The following is a 22742-nucleotide window of genomic DNA, read 5'->3' on the forward strand; positions in this document are numbered from 1 at the left end:
ACCTAGAAGGCAACAGGTTCCCCACCCCTGGATCTTATTCAAAGTTACTTACGCAGCTTCCAAATATCACCTGGGAGTTCCTTGTCTTACAGGGTGAGTTTTGGAGAGTAGTCATTCTGAGCTCACTTCTTCCTCCCCTCTCATTGTAAACATAACCATCCTAGTTCCAGTCATTCATTGCAAACATTTAAATACTTCGGGTAAAGGTCCGCTATTACTATTCTCACCTATACTACTGTAATGAGCTCCTTCTTTCTACCTTCAGTCTATTCCTTCTCCAAAGGAGCATCCATTCTCTAATGGAGTATCATCATCATAACACTGCCAGAATGAACTTGCTAAAGCATTATCACAAATCCCAAGGAAGTTATCTTCTATTAGACCACATTTGCTTTTGATTATGTTGCTTCAAGAACCTTCAGTGACTCCTCATGGCTCACCAAAATAAAAACTTCTTACCCTGCGATTCCCTTCATGAAGTTCAAATTTACTTGTCTGTCTTAGTGCACTCTTGTATTCCCTTTTACATACTTTATGCAAAACTGGACTATTCTCCATACGCCACTCTTTCTGTTCCGTCTTTGCTTAAACCTTCAACGAAGCCCTTGCCGTAGACAGCTGTTAAAATGCCTCCCCCTCTCTTCAAGGCCTAAGTAAGATGCCACCTTCTCTAAGAAGCAATACTTGGTTCCCAATCTAGAAGTGACTTTTTCCTCACAGACCTTGATCTGAGCGTACTACACTTAATATAGTCTTACTCTTATGGTTAACTGTAGTTTATTTGGCCTCTTAGGTTCTGAGCTTGGTATCCCTATTGCTGAGCAGTGTGCCTTGCACACAGTAGGTCTTTTTAAGTGACTGGGAACCATGAATTAGGATTAAGCAGCTCACGTCACAACTGAAAAACATTTCATCATAAGACAGAAATAACATCCAAAAAATATTTAATCCCAACCTTTGGAACTACTGTGATTGTTGTAACCCTCCCATTTTCCCTAAGGATGAATGACAGAATTCAGTTTAGATTTTCTGAGGTCATTTCATAAGACAGTTAAGTGTCCTATAAAGTGCTGAAAAATTCAATCAGTGGTTGAAGATAATTAAAAGGTAAAATAATACACCTTTAACCTCAATGGAACATCTTTTCTGACATCTAATTCTACTCCTGTAGTAAGCCATTTAAAAACGAAGGTGGTGTGTAAAAATCCAGATTTGGAAAGCAAAATAGCTACTCCCCCTCCCCTGTACTCTACAAAGAGACATTTGCTTTAACCTAAAGGTTCACCCTAACCTTCCTTGAACTTAATATTCATTGTATGAACAACATTTCATGGACCCATTGTTTGTGTAAAACAAAGCAGACATATCACTCCACTGAGGCTGGAGCAGAGGAGGTTTTTGCTTTGTTAGTAGTTACCTGTCTTCTCAGGCCTATTTTACTTCTAAGATTCTGTGGTTTGAAAATTTACCTAAAAACTCATTAGGTCGTTTCATAAAACCTCTCAAATATAAGGCTGACAGATAACCCTCACTCCCACCTTGGCTCCAGAAAAAAAAAAAAAACCAACTAACAACACACACACAAAAAATCATGGTCCCACCAAAAAAAAGTCCAAACTCAACAAGTCTTATCAAACTCTGTTGTGCTCCTTTAACATCTTCAGGAATCTTAAATGGTTCTTAGACTCCTTGTCTGCTTACAGTGGCAGTCTCCGATGGGATCTCAGGTTTGACAAAGCTTGATAGCTCTAAAGAAAACACCTAAGGGCTTGGGTTTTACTTAGTACATGAAAGTTTGTTTCTTATTATTGTCTTACTCCCATTTTTGAAGTCAAAGCTTCAAGACAAGAGAATTCCTTTCAAAGCAACTGAACAAATGATAAATTCCTATCCTGCAGGATGGAGCTGAGCATGTATATGGTCTGGAACCAGTCGGCATATTAAAAGCACACCTACTTTTAAGCAACTTAAGAGTTTCCACTCACTATTGAAAGCTGTCAGTCAACTGTGTGAATGAAAAGAGGTCCACAGGGGCAGAAAAATCACTAGGGAAGGAAAGCAAAGAATTGCTGTTCTATTCAAGTTGGTCCAAAACATCTGTACTCAGCAAGGCTTTTCCTGGTGAAAGTGGGAGGGAAAGCAGAAAAGAGTGTGGTGTGGCTGGACTGTCATTGGTGACTTTCTCAGATGCTTGAGCACCTCCCCTGACAACTCCACCACCGTTCCACTAGAACGTCTTACATCAGATAAAATGGAACATTGCCCAAGGAGAGCTAAAGACACTGGTGGAGTTTAAAACTGCATTCTGAATTTAACCAATTATTTATCAATTATATGTAGAAATCCATCCTCAACATGCCACCACCCCTCACAACTGCTAGCATTTCTCAGAGGCCAGAAAGCACTATAAAACATTTCTTATAAAAGTATTTTTTTTAATAAATTGATGTAACATGATAGCTTACTGCCATGTTAAGGTAGCAAAAGTCAAGACTCTCAGCATTAATTTTATATAAATACTATGAGTGACAGTAAACTTGTATGCAAGTTCACAAAATTTCTTTAGGTATGTGAAGATTCTTCAACCACTTTAACACTCTGGAAATAGTGAAAATGAATGTGCACTGATTCTGATTAAACATCTACATGTAAAGAATCCAGTTGCACAATAAAACCACACTAAAAAAAACGGAGCACAACAGTACAATGGTATGCCTTTGGGGGGAGGATAAAATGGGGGCTCACAGAACAGAATCCACATTGTTCAAATAAAGATGACTGTCATTTAAAGAAAATACAGTGTGTATCAAAAATACAAACTATGTTACAGAAACTGAAGAACTGGGAAAAAGGCAAGGAGATTAGAACCTTGAAACAGTGAATGTGTTTTGACCCGTTTTAGGATGGAAAGAAGCCATGGACAGAATCTTTCTAACTCTTTGGGAGTATGAAGCCTTCTTGCACACACAATGCTGTCAGTTAACGAAAACCATAATTCCCTGCTCTCTAAAAATGCTGGTGAAGGGCAACTTGCACTATTGCTATGAGTCAGAGCAACAGATGGCAGGTTTCAGGCATCAAGTGGAGTCCGAGTGTATAGCACATGGTCACACAGATACAGCACCATCACCTTCTAAGATTTCACAAGGAGCAAACCTTCCAAAGCAGATGGCATTTTCAGAGGTTTTAGAGAAATCAATACATTTAAGACCAAAGGAAAAACCAACATATTAACATCTGTGGAATATTGTACTTGTGAAATGAATTAATAAAACTCACACCTACCTTTAAGAAGTGACTAGTTGTTTTTTCCCCTAAATGCAAAGTAAATCCTTGGCAAATACACCCTTGAACTATTCGATTTTAAAACAGCATTTTTTGAGAGATTAAGTGGCAAGGACAAAAATACTAAGTTTATCCCTTAAAAGACAGGATGAATGTCAGAAAGAGCAAGGTCAATTTTGATCTGAAGAGAATGACCTGACCCAAGTCATAACTTTTTCTAAAGTCATAACATTTATTTCCTGACCTGAGGCAACAACTGCCTAAGCAGGTCATAAAGCATCTCTCTTACACAAAATTTTATATTCTCATCCTATGTACTGATAATAATCTAAGACCACTGTTCTTTTTTACTAAGGTCCATAAGAATTTAATCTCCAAATGCCACAGATGGCAGGAAATCAAATTTAAAAAATTACAAAAAATAAAAAAGCACACTGTGTGTTTTTCTTGTTGATTGGAGCCTGAATAAGTACAGATGGGCCATTCTGGCTATTTACCAGGAAACTGTCTAATTACTACTCCTTTAGATTAGTCAGCAGCTCAAATTAAACTATGAGTATCTAAATGGATTTAACAAAATACATAATTGCAAAACAAACTACTTCTGAATGATTCAGGTTTTGATCACAGGAATTTTTCTCCTTTTACAAATAATGTCAACAGTGTGGCTTCATTAGTGTCTTATTTTAAGTCATATTTTCAGACTCAAAAGTTTATTGGAAATCAGATACTGTCTGTCCCTATCTCTTTTTACTGCATTTGTAGTACAGAGACCTTTATAAACCTAGGGCCCCTCCCACTCTGGAAGTGAGAGTAGTTTTTAACAAGGTTTTTTTTTTTTCAGGGAAATTGAACAGTTAAAAGCACCAAGTTATCAACTTTCTCTTTCCCATTAAAACCAACGAGTGATTTCTCCCTATGACAAGGTTCTATGAAAAGTAATAAAAGCAATCAAAATCAGAATATGGAAAAGTGAAAACTACAGTTTACTTAAAGATATGTTTGCTCCACATATTTAAACACAGGGCAACAGCTTGAATAAAGGTAAACCACTTAAAAACCAACAATACTTATGAAGTTTAAGTCACTGCCTTGAATTGTTTATAAATTTCATCCAATTTTATTGCAGGAATTCATTGTTAAGGCAGAAAAAGTTAATATTACATATAAAGAATGATTTTTACAGAGGAGGGCCAAACTAGGACTACAGATGCCTGGGCACAGGGGCCTTCAGGAGGTTACATATTTTCTCTGACACCATGTGCTTATTATCTGTGGTCGCAATTTGGTTCTTAAGTGGATGGATTTACATAGACACTTTAGAGATTATAAAATGACCAAAAAAAAATGAGTCTTGAATGTTGCTGAAAAAATAAATGTAGCTAATGGAAACACATTAATATGCTGTCAACAAAAAATGTCTATGAGAATACGATGGCCATTTACTTGTGAGATGAAATGGCTGTGCACATAATTCACTTATAAACGACCAAAGGCAGCACACAGCCATGAGAGGGGCTGGACAAAGGTGATTTACGTTTAGGTTGCCCCAAGTCATGGCATGTCTTTCTGATATGGTATAGAAAGCCTGAAAATAACTGAAGTCCAACAGATACTTTACTACTCTGGACCATGTAAACCCAATAAATTAAAAGCCTCCATAGTTTTAAGAATCTGGATCACAAACTAAAACTGCTGACATTCAGGACATCCCTCAAAGCATTCCCCAACCTTCTGTTTAAGCAGTATAAGAAGTGGGCAGAATTTCAAATTAGTAGGTTCAAGGGAAAAAAACCCACCAGTTTAAGAAATGACTATGCATTAAAATAAAATTGAGCTTCCATCACACATATGCAGTTAATGGCAAGAAAATCAATCAATCCTTAAGAAAATTCTTGGAGCCATGAATGCTGGACAAGGTCCCAAGCATGCATAGCTCTTTCCTGGTGTACAGGGTGACCAGGTAGACAGTAAGGGCGGTAGAAGCCAGCTGCTGTTGGAAACCTGGCAGATGTGCTACCTTGGGAGCACGGCAGGGCGAAAAGGAGAGCTGTAACCACTTCCCAGGAATTGTTCTTCCCACCCTCACCCACACCCTCCCAACACCAGACAGGACCTCTGACTGACATATACTCTCATCTGAAGCCCAGCTTTGTATTCTGATGTTTTGTTTCTTTTTTTAAACCGCAATTCTTAAGCAGGTGATGGTGACTATAACTGTGTAAGTACCTGTTCACGTACTTGGTTTTCTGCCGTTTATGCCACAGCTCTGGCAGCAGCTGGAAGTGTAGAAAATTTACCTGCCTAATTTATGAAGACATTAAGGTTTTCTTCTTTCATGGTGGCAGGAGTCCATGCAAGATTTGTAAACAGCAATATAAAATACTGTAAACATAACTCAACAGATCTTGTATAAAACAGAAGTAAATCCAAATTTACAAGTGGGTAAAAAAACCAGAGGGTGGCTTCACATAAAGTCCTCCCTCTTTTGTCAGGTGATTCTTTTAAATTACAAATATAATCCTGAGCTGAAAAAACTTGGGATTTGGGGAAGAGCTATTGTTGCATACAAAAGGAATGTCCAAAAAGAAGTTTGCTCTCTTCTTGCTGCTTTCTAGTGAAATTCAACTGCCAGACAAAGTTCTGAATGTGTTACTTTGGAGAAATTTATAGTTTAGTGTGGCGCCCAGGTCTGGACATTGCTGAAGCACTCGACATGACGGCTGCTGCGGCTGCATCCTCTGCTTCCTCCAGCTCATCCTGGAGCTCCTGGCTGACACTAGACTGAAGGGCTGCAGGAGTGAGCCACTCCTTGGGAAGGCAGCTTTGGAGAAATGGTATACAGGAGCTGAAGTAGGCAAGTCGATTGACCCAACGAGGAATCTCTTTCCCACAAAGAATCTACAGGAGGGGGGGGAAAAAGGCAGGTTTTGTGTTACATGAAAGATAAGGTTAATCCTGTCTAGTGCTGAGGAATGCAGGAAGAGCAGTGCACAGTAAGTCCTTCACAGGCCTCATTCCAAGTGCCCTTTGACAGAAGCTACCTACCCAACGAGGTCAGAGGCCAGGAACCTTACAGCAAATGCCACTCCTTACTTTCTGAACTTTTCACATCTATAATATTTAAGTAACATCAAATGCCTTTTGCTCTCTCCATGACCTTCACAATTATACTGTGAAACATCTAGAAAAGTTGTAAGTTATCCCAAAGTAAGACAGCAGACTAACACATTACTACATCAACGGGAGCCTCAGGCTTCTACTGCTTGGATAAGTCCACCTGTCACTTTCAGCTTGTGCAGTCCTAGGCACCTTCCTCCAAGGGGAGTCAATTTGCCTTAGGTCCCTGGCACCTGCTCACATGGCTCAGCTGAGGCAGAAGGCAGAGCACCAGCCCTTCCTTCCCTGCCCTGCACAGAGGCCTGGGCCCTATCACCTGGCCTCCTCATGCAGCCTCAGAACCTTGGAACATAATGTCCTTTCCAATGAGGCACCCTTGTGGGCTACTTGTGTCATCACTGCCAATCCAAGAGTATGAGCTCCTTAAGATCTGAAGCAATCTTGATTTTTCTATTGATATTCCTAAAGCTTGGTTTATGTATAAATGTCCATTCATTCATTCAATTCATTCATCTGACAAATGTTCTTTCCTTCCTTCACTTCACTCCCAGGCCTGACAATCTGTCACATGAGGTTTATCTAAGTGCTGGAACCTATCTAGGATAAAACCTCTTCCTGGGCAACAGACTTAGTTGTTCTATGACTCATTCCCATGAGGGTGAGACAAAAGTATTAATTCCTAGGTTATTTCTATTCTATAGTCCCCTTTGGAACGTGGAAACTAGGCTACCATACGGGGTGGAGACCTACAGTTTAAGAAGTGCTAAAGGGGTCACAAGTGGAAAAAGTTTAAGAAGCTCCTACAGGGGGATCCCAACTGGTTGAGAACTTGATTCCCTACTGGATCTCTTGACCTTTCTTCTGCCTTTGTCCCATAAATGTGGGAAGTTGTAACTATACTAGAGCTTGGATGGTTTAACTTTGCTCTTCTACCTTTCTTCCCTGCAAGCAGCAAGGGTGAGAAACAAGCCTCATGTATGGAACAGTTTAACAGTTGCCTGACAGGAAGGAAAGATCTTCCTCATGCCCTAGGTCTGTGTCAAAGGGCCAGAATGAATTCTTAACAATAGCTGGGAGTGAGAAGCCTCAGTGGGCGGGTTGAGTGGAATGGGATGTCAGTAATGACATTGAGGTCCCTTTGCCCATCAGCAAAATCTCTGGAGATGAGCCTGGGAAGAGAGAACAGAAATTTCTGCCTGGGTTTAATCCCCAGAAGAACAAGTTATAATTCAAAGTAGATTTTACGCCTGAAAACTTTCAATCACATAACTAAAATCCTCATTAATGGATGAAGGAAAAAACCCACTGTACTATATGCCCAACAAGATTTCTTAGTTGGCCTACATTTTATTAAAATTCTTATGTACCATATCCAACAAATTTAGATCATTTGGCTTTATTCTGTAAAGTAACGACCAGTGAATTACCAAAGATAAAAGTTTTAAGGAACATCTTCAGAACCTCTCATCTTCATCCCTTTGCATTAGTTATATCACACACCTTAAATTCCTTCTCTCTTTACTTCCACCTCCAAGTCCCTATTTTCTTTGTAAGACGCAGTTCAAGCACCATCTTCAGCATGAAGCTGACCTTGGGGAGAACTAGGAGCTGAAGTACATAGAGTGCTGGACTTGGAGTCAGGATGACCTGAGTTTGAATCCTGCCTCAGTTATGTACTAGCAATGTGATCCTGAGCAACTCACCTAACTTCTCCCAGACTCAGTTTCCCCATCTGTAAAATGAAGATAATAATAGCATCTACCTCACTGGGTTGTTGTATAGATCAAATGAGATAACATATAATTTGCTTTATAAATGCTATACTTATTATTTATTCTGCATGTATTTGTATTTACTTACACACACACACACACACACACACACACACACACACACACACACACCAGACACAAGCGTTCCCTATAAGAATGTAAGCCACCTATGGACAAGGACTGTTCTGTTTTCTGTAGGTAGCCAGTGGGTGTAATGGAGAAAGCACTGGACTTGGTGTCAGGAAGACCAGAGTTCAGATTTTGCCTTACAGACTAAGTGAGTCTCAAAGAGTCACTCTCTTTTAGCTTTTGTAAAATGGGGATAGTAACGGTATCTGTCACACAGGGATGTGATGGGAACCAAATAGGAGAATCTATGTAACCTACATAAATGTTAGTTATCACCACTTGTTTGCCCATCACCTAGCTAGCACAGTGCCTGGCACACAGAAGGCACTTAATACTTGTTGACTGATTCCTAGTTTATTTATTATTTATTAATTCTTAGTTTATTTCTATTCTATAGTCCCCTTTGGAGCATGGAAACTAGGCTACCATATGGGATTGAGACCTACAGTTTAAGAATCAATTAATAAACAAACTAGGAATCCTATTTAATTATTATTAATTCCTAGTTTAATAAATAAACTAGGAATTTCAGAATGGATACAATGTCCACTTTAAATAGGGAAGACAATGGTGAAGTACTGACAATTCTGACCTGGGAGTCAATTCAAAAACCATTTATTAAGTAACTACTACATACCAGGCTCTGGGCTAGGTATTAGGAAAAAAAACAGCAAAACAAAAGAGTTCCTTCCCTCAAGGAGCTTACATCTAATTTTGGAGAAAACAATACAAACATGGAGAATTAAATGCAAAATATAGACAAAAAGTGTTCTAGGGGTAGGGGAGATCAGAGTTCTTAAATTCTTAAGGTTTATTTATTTAGGAAATGGAGAAACAGGTTTGTAGTGAACAGTTTGCTAATGGAACAGAGTGGGATGGGATTGGCATTGAGAGGGATGAGGGAGGAGGAGTGGCAGCCAGGCAGTCTGCACCCAGAATCACAGGAAGCCTGGGTGGAGCTATCGGGCAGAAGACCGACTCTAGTCCTGCTTCTAGAAACCTGTGCTCTGGGCTGTGTGATAGGGCAAATCACTTCACCTCAGTCACTTCACAGAGCTGCTGTTAGCAAAAGTGTTTTGGTTAAATACTATCGAAAGTAAACTATTTATTATTGCCAACCTTGAGGCAGTGCTAGGAGGCAAAGCAATCGTGGAAAATGGAAGAAGTAGAGTTAGGTGGCTCCAATATTTTTTTCTTTCTGAGAGTTAACCAACTGGTAGGGGAGGAGTCTAATGGAAGCCACTGACAAAAAACTGTCTACCTCTCATGAATATCAGCAAAATAATGACTCTGATGTCTTGTGACTATTTCAAACATACTTGCAAATTTAGTTAATAAGAAAATAACAAAAATCTTTATGTATTTCTTAGAAAAGGAAAAGATTCCTATTTAGTAACATAAGTAACTTTAAAGTGGAAAATTAAAGTTATAGAGAGCTAATACTCACAAAGACCGAGACTAAGCTAATCTCTGATGCTAGGTAACAAAAATAAAAACAATGACTTACGAATATAATGCAGCAAGATAATACCAACTTCAAGTCAGTCCAGATCACAAAAGACTAAATAAACCATGAGAACTTAAGAACTTTGATTAATGTAAGGACTAACTATAATTCTACCAAGACTGATGATGAAGCCTACTTACTGAGAGGTGAAAGACTCAAGATACAAAATAAGACACATTTTTTTTGAAATGGCCAATGTAGGAATATTTTGCTAGGCTACGTATGCTTCGCTTTGTCCTCCCTGCAATGGGGGTCAGGAGGTTGGTAGGAGGGACGAGGGGATAAGGTAGCATAGCCCTCTCCCTGGCTAAAAAAAGGAGGAGGGTCACTTAAGTATTTTTTAAAAAGCATATAAAGAAATGAAGGTAGGCCAGAATCACAAACAAGGAAGACAGCTTTGAAAGTGACATGTTTAATTTATCATAGTTTAAAAAAGCAAGCTGTACATCATAAAGATCTGCAATTTCACATACAATCTTCTTTTTCTTTTCTACTGCTTATATGTACATGCTTGCTGTGTTTGGTGTATGCTGAGTTTGGGACTTAAAAAGTTCAAGTCTTGGCTAGGTGTCCTCACCTGTAGAGCACAGCACAAGAACTGAGTTAACTCTTGGGCTGAAGTGGTGACTGAGGCCCAGGTTTAGACTACAGCAGCTGTACTCTTGTACAAAGACCTCCCAACAAGTTGGGGAATAGCATGGCGTCATTGGAAAGAGCAATGGGACTGAATCAGAAGCTGTGGATTTTAGCTCTGGTCCTTTATGACCTGGAGTACGTTGTTCAGCTCTTTTGGTTCTCAGGTCTCCATGTTTGTCAAACAAATGTTGTTGTTGGGCTAAATTGTTTCTAAGGCCCTCTTTTAGTTTTTTATTTCATAGATAAAATGTTGAGCAGGTTTATTACTAAGGCATATGAATTCTGAATGCATGGGTGATATCACATATCACTGAATATAAACATTCCCCTTGAATAAGAGGACAGGAGAACCCACGATGGCCTACAACATAACTGTCCATTTTATATAGCTTGAAAGGAATGTAATTGGAACAATGGATATAGGGCTGGACTTGGCAGTCTGGTGACCTGGGTTCAAGTCCTACCTCAGATATTTATTAGCTGTGTGATCAAAGGCAAATCACTCATCTTTCAAAGCCTTAGTTTCCTCATGTAAAATGTTAAATGTGAGAAATTATTCTCTCTTCAAAAACACAAAAGATCAAACAGCAGCATACCAAACTGAACCCCTAAAACACATTATTTTAGATCTGATGCTAATCAAGGAAATGGTGATCTATCTGACTAAGAATCTGAAGGCGATACAGCAAAACGATGATTCATCTAAAGTATGGAATATGGAATGATACTGTGGGTGTAGCAGGAGTCATTATTTCAATATCCCTTGAAGACTATGGATAGAGTACAAGAAGACAAGGAGCACTAACTCTTCCTGTCACCAGTGAAGTAGTTTGAAAAGCAATGAATAACATTTTAAAAGTGAATTTCAAAATTATCTTAGATGCAAGCAATAGTGAGGTGTCAAATGTCTTGGCAGAGAAAAAAATGGACTAAGTAGAGATATAGAAGAGGCATCAAAAGTGCTCTGTATTAGTAATGGTTCAAAGAATGATAGATTAGATGTGGAAAGGTCATAGAGGCCATCAAATCCTCTCATATTAAATAGATGAACGAAGGCTGGGAGAGGTCAGCTACTTGCCCAAGGTCACAAAGTTATTAAGAAGTGGAGCTGGGAATTCAAATTCCAACACATTTACTGACTTCAAATCCAGCACACTTTCCATTCTACTTGAAGTACCTCTCATTAAACTGTAATTAAATAGTTCAGTCCTATAAGAATTCTCTTGTTCTTACTTCAGGAACATTAAGTGCTAATTATTATTAATCAGGCTCCCAGCAACTACTAGTCCCATTACGTCCAATTCAGCTTATTTTTGGTAGCATTCTTTAACAATTCAGTCAGTTGTGAGAAAAGCCTACGCGACATGGGCTGGAAGGATGTTTCCTTTTGGGAGGCAACCCCAGCATGACTTTTTGCATCCTAGATTACAATGAAATTCTAAGGTTAGACAAGGGCAGGCGTTAGCTTACACAAAATAGGTATTTAATAACTAACTGTTGATTCGGGGGATTTCACTGTTTTGGGGAACACACACAAAAAGACCAGATTGAGGGTGGCAGCATAGTAGGAATGGCACTGGACCAAGTTAGGAGGCCTTGTCATAATCTCTGGTCTGCTATTAACTGTGTGACCTTAAGCAAATCACAAATTCTATTATCATGTTGCCTTTTACATAAAATAAGCAGATCAGAAAAATAAAACAAAGTAAGATGTAATTAATGAAACAAGAAACAAACACTAAATAAATAGCATTGTCTATTAGGAAGGCCTTCTGGGTACAATTTCATTTACCTCTGATAAAGCTGAAGAAAAGTGATTGCAGTTTTTATGCATCAAATGATAAGCATTGCCTCTGTACTCTTTCCCCAATTCTTCTACAATCTTTTCTAAATCATTTTCTAGAAAGTCAGTGCTTCCCAAAACAACAGCTTCTCTAAAACAAAAGGAAAAAATATAAGTACATAGTATTTAGGTATTTATAGGCTTGTTTTTATCATCTGGTAGTCTTAGAATATTTTGATCAATATAAGAAAAGGAACTATTAATAAAAATAAGACAACCAGAAAAATAAGATTTCTTCCCCATTCTAATTCTTAGATTTGGATTTAAAATACATGAAGTCAAGGTACATTAATCCTAACTTATACAAAAGCAAAATAAATATTTTCTTTTCCTATCTCAGTAGCCATTCTACTGTTAGTCTTAGATTCACCCTAGTGACATGCTAAGTAAAGAAACCAAATGTTTTTGGTGAACCCTACTTGACATTACTCTCCAGCTATTTTAATAAAGTGTTCCATCATCAGATGCCAAATCTATACAGGTGGTAGCTATAGTAAATAAAGAAACCAAACAAAATCTTGGTTAGCTACTCTCACCAGCAGGAAGATGATTATATTATCTTTGCAATAATGTTTTATTTATGATTTATGATAATGATTTATTTACAATTGTTCTGGCAAAGACATGCCACTGCTAAACTTAATAAAATATCAAAAAATTCAAAGTAGCTGTTATGAAAACGAATTACACTATACCCTCAACATACTATTCTCTGGAAAGTAGATTCTGAATTAAGACAGATCCAACCTTAGGTATCAAAGGGGAGCTTAGCTGCTATGAGGTTGTCTTGCTGAGACAGTACATTCTAGACTATGAATTTAGACCAGCATTAGAGTGCTCTGCCATCAAGACAGCTCACATTGGTATCTGCGCTTAATGCAAAAGAACTAAAAATCTATCACCCTATACCTTTATTTTATTGCTTTAAACCTTCATTTCCTCAAGTTTCCTTACTACTGGTTTAATCATTTTACTCTTTGAATGTAGTATGTTGAGCTTTAAATATAAATCTTATTTAGAAGCTGAAAAATAATCACTTAGGTTTTCAAAGTTTTTAAGATAGATTAGATCTAAAAGTATACGCAACAAATTTTAGTTTATTATAGTCATTTAAAACAAACACCGATCATCTCACCAATTGATTTCAATGTCTAATTAATTATGCTAAATTCCTATATTGCTTCCCTTTCACTAGGAAAAAGGGAAAACTTTCAATATTGGTAAATTCACACTGAAAATGCTGACAAAACAAAAGTTAAGGTGGGATAATTATAAAATAAACCACATCTGATATCCTTTATCTTTCAGAAAAGTACCAAAGGTTACATGAAAACTAGTAATTTAAAACCAGGCAGAGTAATGTACTAAACAATGTACTAAAGTAAAAGTAGTAAATAATAAAGGTTGAATTATTTCAATCACTTTGGCTCAATTAAATCTCTACACAATAATTTCAACTAATTTAATTAACAAAATGTACAAACAGGTAAAAACTATTAAAGAAGCACTAGAAGTGACTAAGCTTACAGGGATGTGTTCTATATTGTTTGCAAATAAGATAAGCTCTGGCAGCTATGTATGACAATGTAACAAAATTATCCTCCCTACTTACTTAAATTTAAATGTTTCTCCTAGTTCAGAAGCATTTCCTGGGGAAATTTCAAATATTCCAGAAAAGGGGTAAGGATGACCACCATAAGCAAATTCTGAAAAGAGAAAACTCATGATTTTTAGTATTTTTCATAAAGTTAAAATTTAAGTCAACCAGGATGCTGAACCTTCTTTACTACTGACTTGTATGAAATTATTAAATGTACAGAAGATGTGATGCAGAGGATCTGAGAATATGAAAATGAAAGTATCTCAAATGAAGTTCTTTTGTTGTTAATTGTTCTAGTCAAGGAAGACTCAGTGGTGAATGTAGCTATTTTTATTAACACTAATTTCCCCCTTTCTGCTCACCCCTTCCCCCCGCCCCCGGGCTACTAAAGGGCTATGGTTACTCATGTTTATGGGCCAGGAACTGTCTGTTGGCAGGCATTTCTAATGCTCAGCCAAAGTATTCTTTCAGACTCAATGAACTTTTATCCAGCATGATAACAGAGAGAAGCGTTCCATATGAGGAAGACCTAATGAAATTCCAGCTTCACTTATAGTATCTCTTTTAGATATCACAGTGTGACCTTGGGCATGACATGTGATTTCCAAAGCAACTTTTAAGTGACAAGGATAGGCTAATAAAAGTTTTTAAAATCTCATACAACAATGAACGGTATATAGCAAAACAGTCCACGGGACCAGAGATTTAGATCTAGGAGGGACTTCAGATGTAACTTCATTCAATCTCCTCAAGATAACAGATGAGGAAACTGAGTTCCTGAAAGGAAATCGCTTACGGTCACACAGGTAACAAGTGGCAATATGAAGATATGAATATAGGTCGTCCTTTAATTCCAAAATCCAATGCTCCTTCCACTGAACCATGCTGTTTGCTAAATTAACTTTTAGTTCTCAGGACACTTTGCGGTCCCTTTTCCAGGGACACAAGGTATTTAAGGTTCTGCTTTAGTTGCTCAATTCTTCTTTCAATAAGGGTTTGACATTAAAATGTGGTTTGGTGCTGAAAATTATAAGTTCAACAATTCAGTACCACAAACAGTGCTAGTAACAAAGAGGGGAGACACAGAAAAATGTTTGGAGGCTTAAATTCCCACTAGACAGTAATGAAGAAACAGAAAGCAGAGGTAAATTTAGTATTTTACTGAGAAAGCAATCTTTTTAGCACTACTTTCCCCTAAGGAAAACAGATTCTAAGTTTATTAAGGCTACAGTCTTTTTTGGGTAATACAAACACATTTCAAAATCATTACATCAAAAGTAGCAATAATTAGGTACCTTTGTGTTCCTTTCTTTTCAGAATGAAGGTGACCTCATTAATAACCACAACTTAGACAAAAGCCAAATCAAATCAAAGTCACTGGTAGGCGACAAAACCATCATCAGCTATGTTTAGAGGCATTGGTATTTTTTGCAAAAACCTCATATTTTTTGAGGATTGCAAGAGGGAGGTAGTTTATTAAATAAAAGGAAGCGTAAAAAATGGTCTTCAAAAAACTAAACCTCACACCCTAAAACCTAGAATAGGGATTAATGAATAGAGATGAATAATGGGATAGAAACAAAGCACTTTGGAATCATAAAGACATAAATGTGAGTCTTTAATAATGGAGCTAATACACATGCAAATGAGACTATTTTATACCTTATATGCAGTCATTATGGGTAACCCTGGTTAACACTGAATAAATTGCAATAATCCCACCTGAAGTCAAAGGCAGAAATACCCAAAGTGAAGTATGCACCATAAAGTTACAATTCAAAACCAAATAACCTTCAATTAAGAGGCACATGACATTTTAATGATATACTTAACACTGAACAAAGCAATGAACTATTATTTAGTAATATTTACATTCAAAATCACTGATTATATGATGTAAAAATATGATCTTTCAGTTACTCTCTCAAGTTCTCATCACAATTTTTTGTTCGTTCATTCTCATTTACCTCTTATTAATCTGATACATACTTAACAGAGAGGTAGCATAGCATGATGGATGAACAGTCAAGAAGACACCAGTTCAAGCCCTATTTCTAACATATAATAGCTTAATCTCTCAGTGCCACAGAAAGCTAAGACCATTTAAGTTCCAAATTAGCTTTACAAGTAGAAAGAATGTGCACACCAGCATTTCCCCACACTAATAAAAAGATGACAACACAAAATTTTGGCTAAAGGAATGGATATTCTATCACAATTATACTGTTCAGGTGATTTCCACTCCCTGCCCCCAAAGAACTAAGGCTTGATGGGAAGGTTAATTAACAAGTTGGGGAATGAATGTTGAAGGGTTTTTTGGTTCATTCTCTGAAACACAGAAGCTAGAACAATAATAGTGTAATAAGGATGCACCCAAAACAACTCATGAAGTTCCTTAAGGATCACATATCTTTATGAAGTAGATTTAAAGATACTATATATACATACCTCTACCATATACTTCTATTCCTGAATGGAAAACTCCAATTCCAATGGATGAGGTGTATTCATTCATCCAGTACTGAAGAGGGAAAAAAAAATCCCATCATAATCATTTAATTTCTGATCAAATGCAACTCAATGCTTCGTTAGCAAAAGACATTTATAAATTCATGCTAATTCCTTTTTCATGTAACAAAAGAATACACAGTTCAATAAAAAGCAACATTAGAAAAAGTAGAAACGTTCATTTTAGTAGACTAATTCTACAATCAAGAGAAATCAAAATGAGAGAAAAGAGCACAAAAATGTCATGCAATATCATCTGTTTTGAGTTTGAGCAAACAAAATAATGTATATTTATTTCTCACAGGTATGAACTCAGAAGTATACTTTAAGTTTTGAGTATTTATAAATGTGCAATTAATACTCAGTTTTTCCTCTCTATTAAAATGGGCATTTCTGATCTCAGAACTGATAAGTAAAACTAGAACTTAAGTTTGCCATCATTTCTTATTGTACTTGTCTACAGATAAATCATCCCACTTTCTTGTTTCTCTTTAAGAAATACCATTTGGCTAAATTTTAATATAGTTTAACACTGGGGAAAAGCATTACTTAGATAAAATTTTAGTGTTAAGGAAATTACTATTTTAAATAGAATAGCAGATACATCCATCACAGGATGAGTTAACATTAGACATTTATAAAATGTGCTTATAAGCACAATGCCTGGCACACGGTAAGTGCTTAATATGCTTGTTGTTGATGTTTGTTGCCAATGTGAGAACAGTGAGATTCCTATTCTAATTCCTATTAAAAGTGAGAGTACAGATCAATAATCTTAACAATGATGTTTGCTTTCATTTTTGTAAATTTGAATTTTGCAAGACATTCCTATTCTAGGGAAACATTCTAGATAAGGGGTACATATGTATAGAATTACATCAGCAAGGGTACAGTGACAGAGAAAACAAAAATACATTTTGGGGACATTAAATAGACCAGTTTGGGCATTTCAGGGTCTGTATGGTGACTGAAGACTGAAGGTATGCTTCAAGTAATTTGCAAGGGCTTTATTTTGTACCCTGAGAAGCCACTGAGCAAAGGAATGAAATGACCAAAGTGAGTTTTTTGTATCAGTCTGGCAACTATGTGTAAGATGGATTAGAAAAGAGAACTATAGGCAAGATGAGTGAGGACTCTATTGCATGAATTAAGAGCATTAATTAAGGAATTGGCTATAGGAATGTAAAAGAATGGACATGGCAGATTACTGGGAAGAATAATAAATGGAGCTTGGTGACCAATTGGAAACTGTGAAGGAGACAAGACTGGATCAGAGAGGTAAGACAAGTATCAGAATCAGTTTCATAGAAGCCAAAAGGAGAATTTGGAGAAGAGGAATGGAAAATCTACATATCAAAGGCTGCAGAAATAAAATAGAATGATGGCTGAGAAAGGGACTTGAATTTGGTGATTAGTTGTTAAACTATAAAAAGGTAGTTTCAACAGCAATAAAGGAGACAGAATTCTATCCAAAATTTTTTTAAACAGAATCACTGGAAACAGTATATTCAATTAGAGCAAGATTTAAAGAACTACAACCACCTCAGTATACCTTACAATCTCATTGATTAATTATCCAATGTTTTCCTTATTTATGATGTCTCACTTTTTTAGGGGGGAAAAAACCCCCAACTATTGAAGAGGTACCCACTGTTACTCATACCTATGAAAGAATATGTTCATTGTCAGCTTCACTCTGCATTCGAAGCTTTAAAAAAAACTTTTTTTGGGGGGGGAATTTATATACAATAAAGTTTTTTTAAGGAAAAAAAAATGCCACCACCATATGTTTCATAAAACAATTTCACATATATAATTTTCTTAGGCAATATTTTATTCAAGTAAAACCAATAACTTAATACAATTTTATAAAAGATAATGAACATACAATAAAGTGATATTTATTAAAATAGCTATTTCAATAATATTAAAATAGTTATTTATTGAAAACTTCTTATCCATTCATATTTAGAAATACTGAGGTCTTTAAAATGATAATTGCTTGTGGAGACTAGCTAAGTGGTCATTACTTTCTTCCACTTAATTGCAACATATTAAAAATACTTTTTTGTAAATTTGTTGTCTATAGCTCTCTCATAAATGCAGTAAATATATCTTTCTGGACTGGAGTATGAATGAGGACTCTGCACGGACTCTGAATACTCAGTTTTAAAATTTAAAAACAATTTTTTGACATTTTTAAAAAAGTTAAGTTCCAAATTCCATTCTTCCCTTCCTCCCTTCTGATGGTAAGCAATCTGACATAGGTTACACAGGTGCAACCATGTAAAATATTTCTATACTAATCATTTTGTGGAAGAAAACAAACTAAAAACAAGAAAGAAAAAAAGAAAGAAAAAAATAGTATGCTTTGGTTTATTTTCAACCGCTATCAGTTTTTTCTCCAGAGGTGGATAGCATTTTTCATTATGAGTCCTTTGGGATTGTCTTGGATCACTGTATTGTTGAGAATAGCTAAATCATTCACAGTTCTTCATCAAACAATATTGCTATTACTATGTACAATATTCTCCTGGTTTTGCTCACTTCACCCCGCATCAGTTCATATATGTCTTTCCAGGTTTTTCTGAAATCATTCTGCTTGTCATTTCTTACAACACAATAATATCCTATTACAATCATATACCACAACTTGTTCAATCATTCCCTAATTGATGTGCATCCTCTCAATTTTCAATTTTTTTTTTTGGAGAGGGGAAGGCAGGGCAATTGGGGTTAGGTGACTTGTCCAAGGTCACACAGGTAGAAAGTGTGTCAAGTGTCTGAGGTCACATTTGAACTCAGGTCCTTCTGACTCTAGGGGCTGGTGCTCCACTCACTGTGCCCACCTAGCTGCCCCTCAATTTCCAATTCTTCGCCATCCCAAAAAGAACTGCTATAAGTACTTTTGTACAAATAGGTTCTTTACCCCTTTTTCTGGCCTCTTTGGAATACAGACCTAGTAACGGTATTGCTGGATTAAATGGCATGCACAGTTTTATAACCCTTTGGGCATAGTTCCAAATTGCTCTCCAGAATGGTTGGATTAGTTCACTACTCCACCAACAGTGTATTGGTGTCCTAGTTCTCCCATATCCCCTCCAACATTTATCATTTTCCTTTTCTGTCATATTAACCAATCTGACAAGTGTGAGGAGGTACCTCACAGTTGTTTAATTTGCAGTTCTCTAATCAACAGAGGTTTAGAACACTTTTTCATATGACTACAAGATAGCTTTGATTTGTCTGAAAACTGCCCATTCATATCCTTTGACAAGTACTCAGTTTTTCAAGACTAACAACCATACGCATCAGTTTTTGGAGAAATCTTGTTATTAAAATTAATTTGCTTCATTTTTGCTATGACCATTTAGAAAAATGTTTTTAGCTCAAAGACCTCTGAAGGGCTTTGGCACAAGAAAGTAAGTGTGTTACAAAATAATACACAAATAACTTATGCTCTAATCCTATCTTATCACAACTCTTCAAAGAGTTTTCCTTTAAAAATAAATTTGATCACTTATAATAATGCAAAAAATTGTTGGTAGTCCCTCACTTGTATTTCTCCAAACAATTTTCTATGAATGTGCAAAACTGCATGAGAGTCCAAATTTCAAAATAGTCTTCATAGATATTTGTTTCCCATCAATATTGATTGGGCTTTAGCAGTGTGGAACCCAATATAATTCCCTCTTTAAAAAAAATACATCAATTATATTGAGATGTGGCACTGTTACCAATAGATTTGCAAAAGAAATACATCTTTTGTGAAATAAGTTTTAACAACACATCTTATACCTGTAAGTGACATCTTTAATTACAACTGCTGCTTCATTTACTCACAAGGCAAAACAAAGTTTTTGTTTATTACAGGTATCTAACTTTCCAAGCTGTCATTTAAATTTATTAGATTTCACGCCATATGCAGCTAAAAGCAAACATGATAATCTTTCCTCCCCACTAACGATAAATCTCAATAATAAATATAGTGGATCATATTTTCTGTATTGGCTCCCCAATTAGCTCAGACTAGAAATGTACTCATGGGCTCAATTCCATTACTGATCTGCATGGGAGTTTTGATCTGTTCTGAACTTGGTCAATTTGCTGCCTATAACCTGACTGCTTCCTCTCCCAGGGGGCTCACCATATTAATGCCAAAATCAGTGAAGACACCAAACTGGCATAGACTACTGCAGTTCAAATCTTGAACTCAAAAGCTCTACCTACCTAAGCCTCCATGGTAGGTGAGTTTACAGGTGTGGACCACCATACCTACTGGGATCAATCTCATTTACCCAGCATTAATGCCCAACACAATCTGATGTTACTCTAATATTCCAGCCTTTCTATATTACAATCCTTCATATACTCTATTCTTTGGCCAAACTGGACTTTTATCCTTCGAATGTGTCCTGGATTTTCCTACTTCTGTGTCTTTGGTATCATCCTGTTTCCAATGCCTAAAATATTTTCTTTTCTTTGAAGTTCAATTCAGATACCACTATAGCTTGAGGGGATCAGATGATTTTTAAAAATAGAATGGGGTATATCTGTGCAATTTGTAGGCAACAGGGAAAGAATAAGTAGATATGGACACTGAAAATGACAGAGATGGAATGATCCAGGAGACAAACTCCTAGAAAAGACAGAAGGAGATGGGATTGAGGGTCTTGGCAAAGACTTCCTCTTCCTCAGACAAGGAGAGGATAGCTAAAAATTCAGAAGGGTTTCATGGTATGGCACAGAAAAGAAGAGAGGCCAACTGATGGCCTCTATTTTCTCAGGACATCTGCTGAGAGAGCAATCTTGGGAGGTGTCAGGGGCACAAGGGGAAGAAAAGTTTTGGAAAAACTGCTGAAGGAAGTAGGATAGAGAGCCAATCCAAGAAGTTTAAAGATAAAGGTTTTAGTGTATATTTGTAAAGGTCAGTTGAAATCAGATAACATGAATTTGTAGCAGCATGGTGATAGCAAGGAAGGTGGATGGTGGATGTGATCCAGACTTCAAAATCAGAATGGTGTGAATGGTAGTAGGACAAAGGACTAAAAGAATCACATATAGTTGATAAATAGTTGAAGAGGGTTCACACACTGAAGAAAGTAAAGTAAGGCAGAGACGATGGTCTAGAATAGGAATGGATAGAGAACAGTTAGGATTGAGACTAAATTAAAGTATAGTAAGAGTGAGGCAGATGGAGAGATAAAGGACAGGAGACATGAGACTGTGTAATGGGTAAGAATCTGCACTCAAAATTACTGAAGTGACAGTTATGAGTAATAAAATCTATGGTATAACTCTGTCTCTTAGTATACTATTTGATAATACAGTAATTTTGAATATCGATAGCAGCTTAACCACTCAGATCTTATATCACATTTTCATTTACTTCTCACACATAAATGGGTGATGAGGAGACATTTTATCTTACTGCATGGATTACAAAACTGAGCCCAGGGAAATTAAGAGGCTTGGTGGCATAGGGAAGTTAAGGATACACTTAAGTAGGACAAGACTCAAAGTATCTAGCTCTAGATCTAGGCAGGATTATTTCAGTGTGAGCTATACTGGGCATGTGAATACTCTAGGGTAGAACCTAATAGGAACAAAGAACAATTTGGGGCTTGAAATATACTCATGGAACTCATAAATCCTCATCTTGGGAGATGAAAAGGCACTGAATACTCAAGTGATAAAGGAAAGGTATCAGGAAAATTTGGGGGTAAAACAAGAGAAATTATTTCTAAATGAAAAACTATCATATATTGTGTCTTTATAGATACATAATTTAACATTAAATGTTTTAGAGGAATAATCTAATAGAATACCTAATTCAAATCACAGAATACCTGGATTCTATTGAAAAGAATTTGGGAAACGATTCTCTCTGCCACTGGATCAGACAGTGGATTTGGCTAGTGGGGGCAGAGAATTTGAACAGGAAAGATCTAACTCTTGCCTGCTTATAACATAGTAGTAAGAGGACTCGGTTGCCCTCATAGACTCTCCTTTCCTATGCTGTCTCCATCTAAAGCCCAAGAGTACTCAAAACCAAAAACAAATAATGCTGTGATACTGACCTATATAAAAAGGCTTTTAACATTCGTTTAAAATTAAAGGAACGTAAGATTTAAAAAACCAAAATGGAGCATGAATTCTCAAATTTATGTGTGTGTGTATACATATACATATATATATACATACATACATACATATACACACACACATAAAACTGTAAGAGATTGCCTATTCATTTTAAGCATAAAACACAATTACAACGTAGGATTATCTTTTAAATCTGGCTACAAACTACATTTCTATGACATGAAATTTGTTTTTCCA

At 36.6% G+C, this 22742-nt stretch overlaps 1 protein-coding gene across 1 annotated transcript in view; it reads right to left on the reverse strand.

Moving 5' to 3' along the window:
* Positions 1 to 4248: 4248 nt before the first annotated feature.
* The window catches only part of DESI2 (desumoylating isopeptidase 2), a 47146-nt gene continuing 28652 nt past the window's right edge, over positions 4249 to 22742 (reverse strand). Inside the window, exons 2-5 of the mRNA XM_036756690.1 lie at positions 16341 to 16413; positions 13905 to 13998; positions 12242 to 12383; positions 4249 to 6186 (exon numbers count right to left, since the gene is read on the reverse strand). Of these exons, the coding sequence (XP_036612585.1) occupies positions 5953 to 6186; positions 12242 to 12383; positions 13905 to 13998; positions 16341 to 16413 (543 nt within the window). The 3' untranslated portion in view covers positions 4249 to 5952. The remainder of the gene's footprint in view (positions 6187 to 12241; positions 12384 to 13904; positions 13999 to 16340; positions 16414 to 22742) is intronic.

This window comes from Trichosurus vulpecula, chromosome 4 (genome assembly GCF_011100635.1).
Source record: "Trichosurus vulpecula isolate mTriVul1 chromosome 4, mTriVul1.pri, whole genome shotgun sequence".
NCBI lineage: Eukaryota > Metazoa > Chordata > Mammalia > Diprotodontia > Phalangeridae > Trichosurus > Trichosurus vulpecula.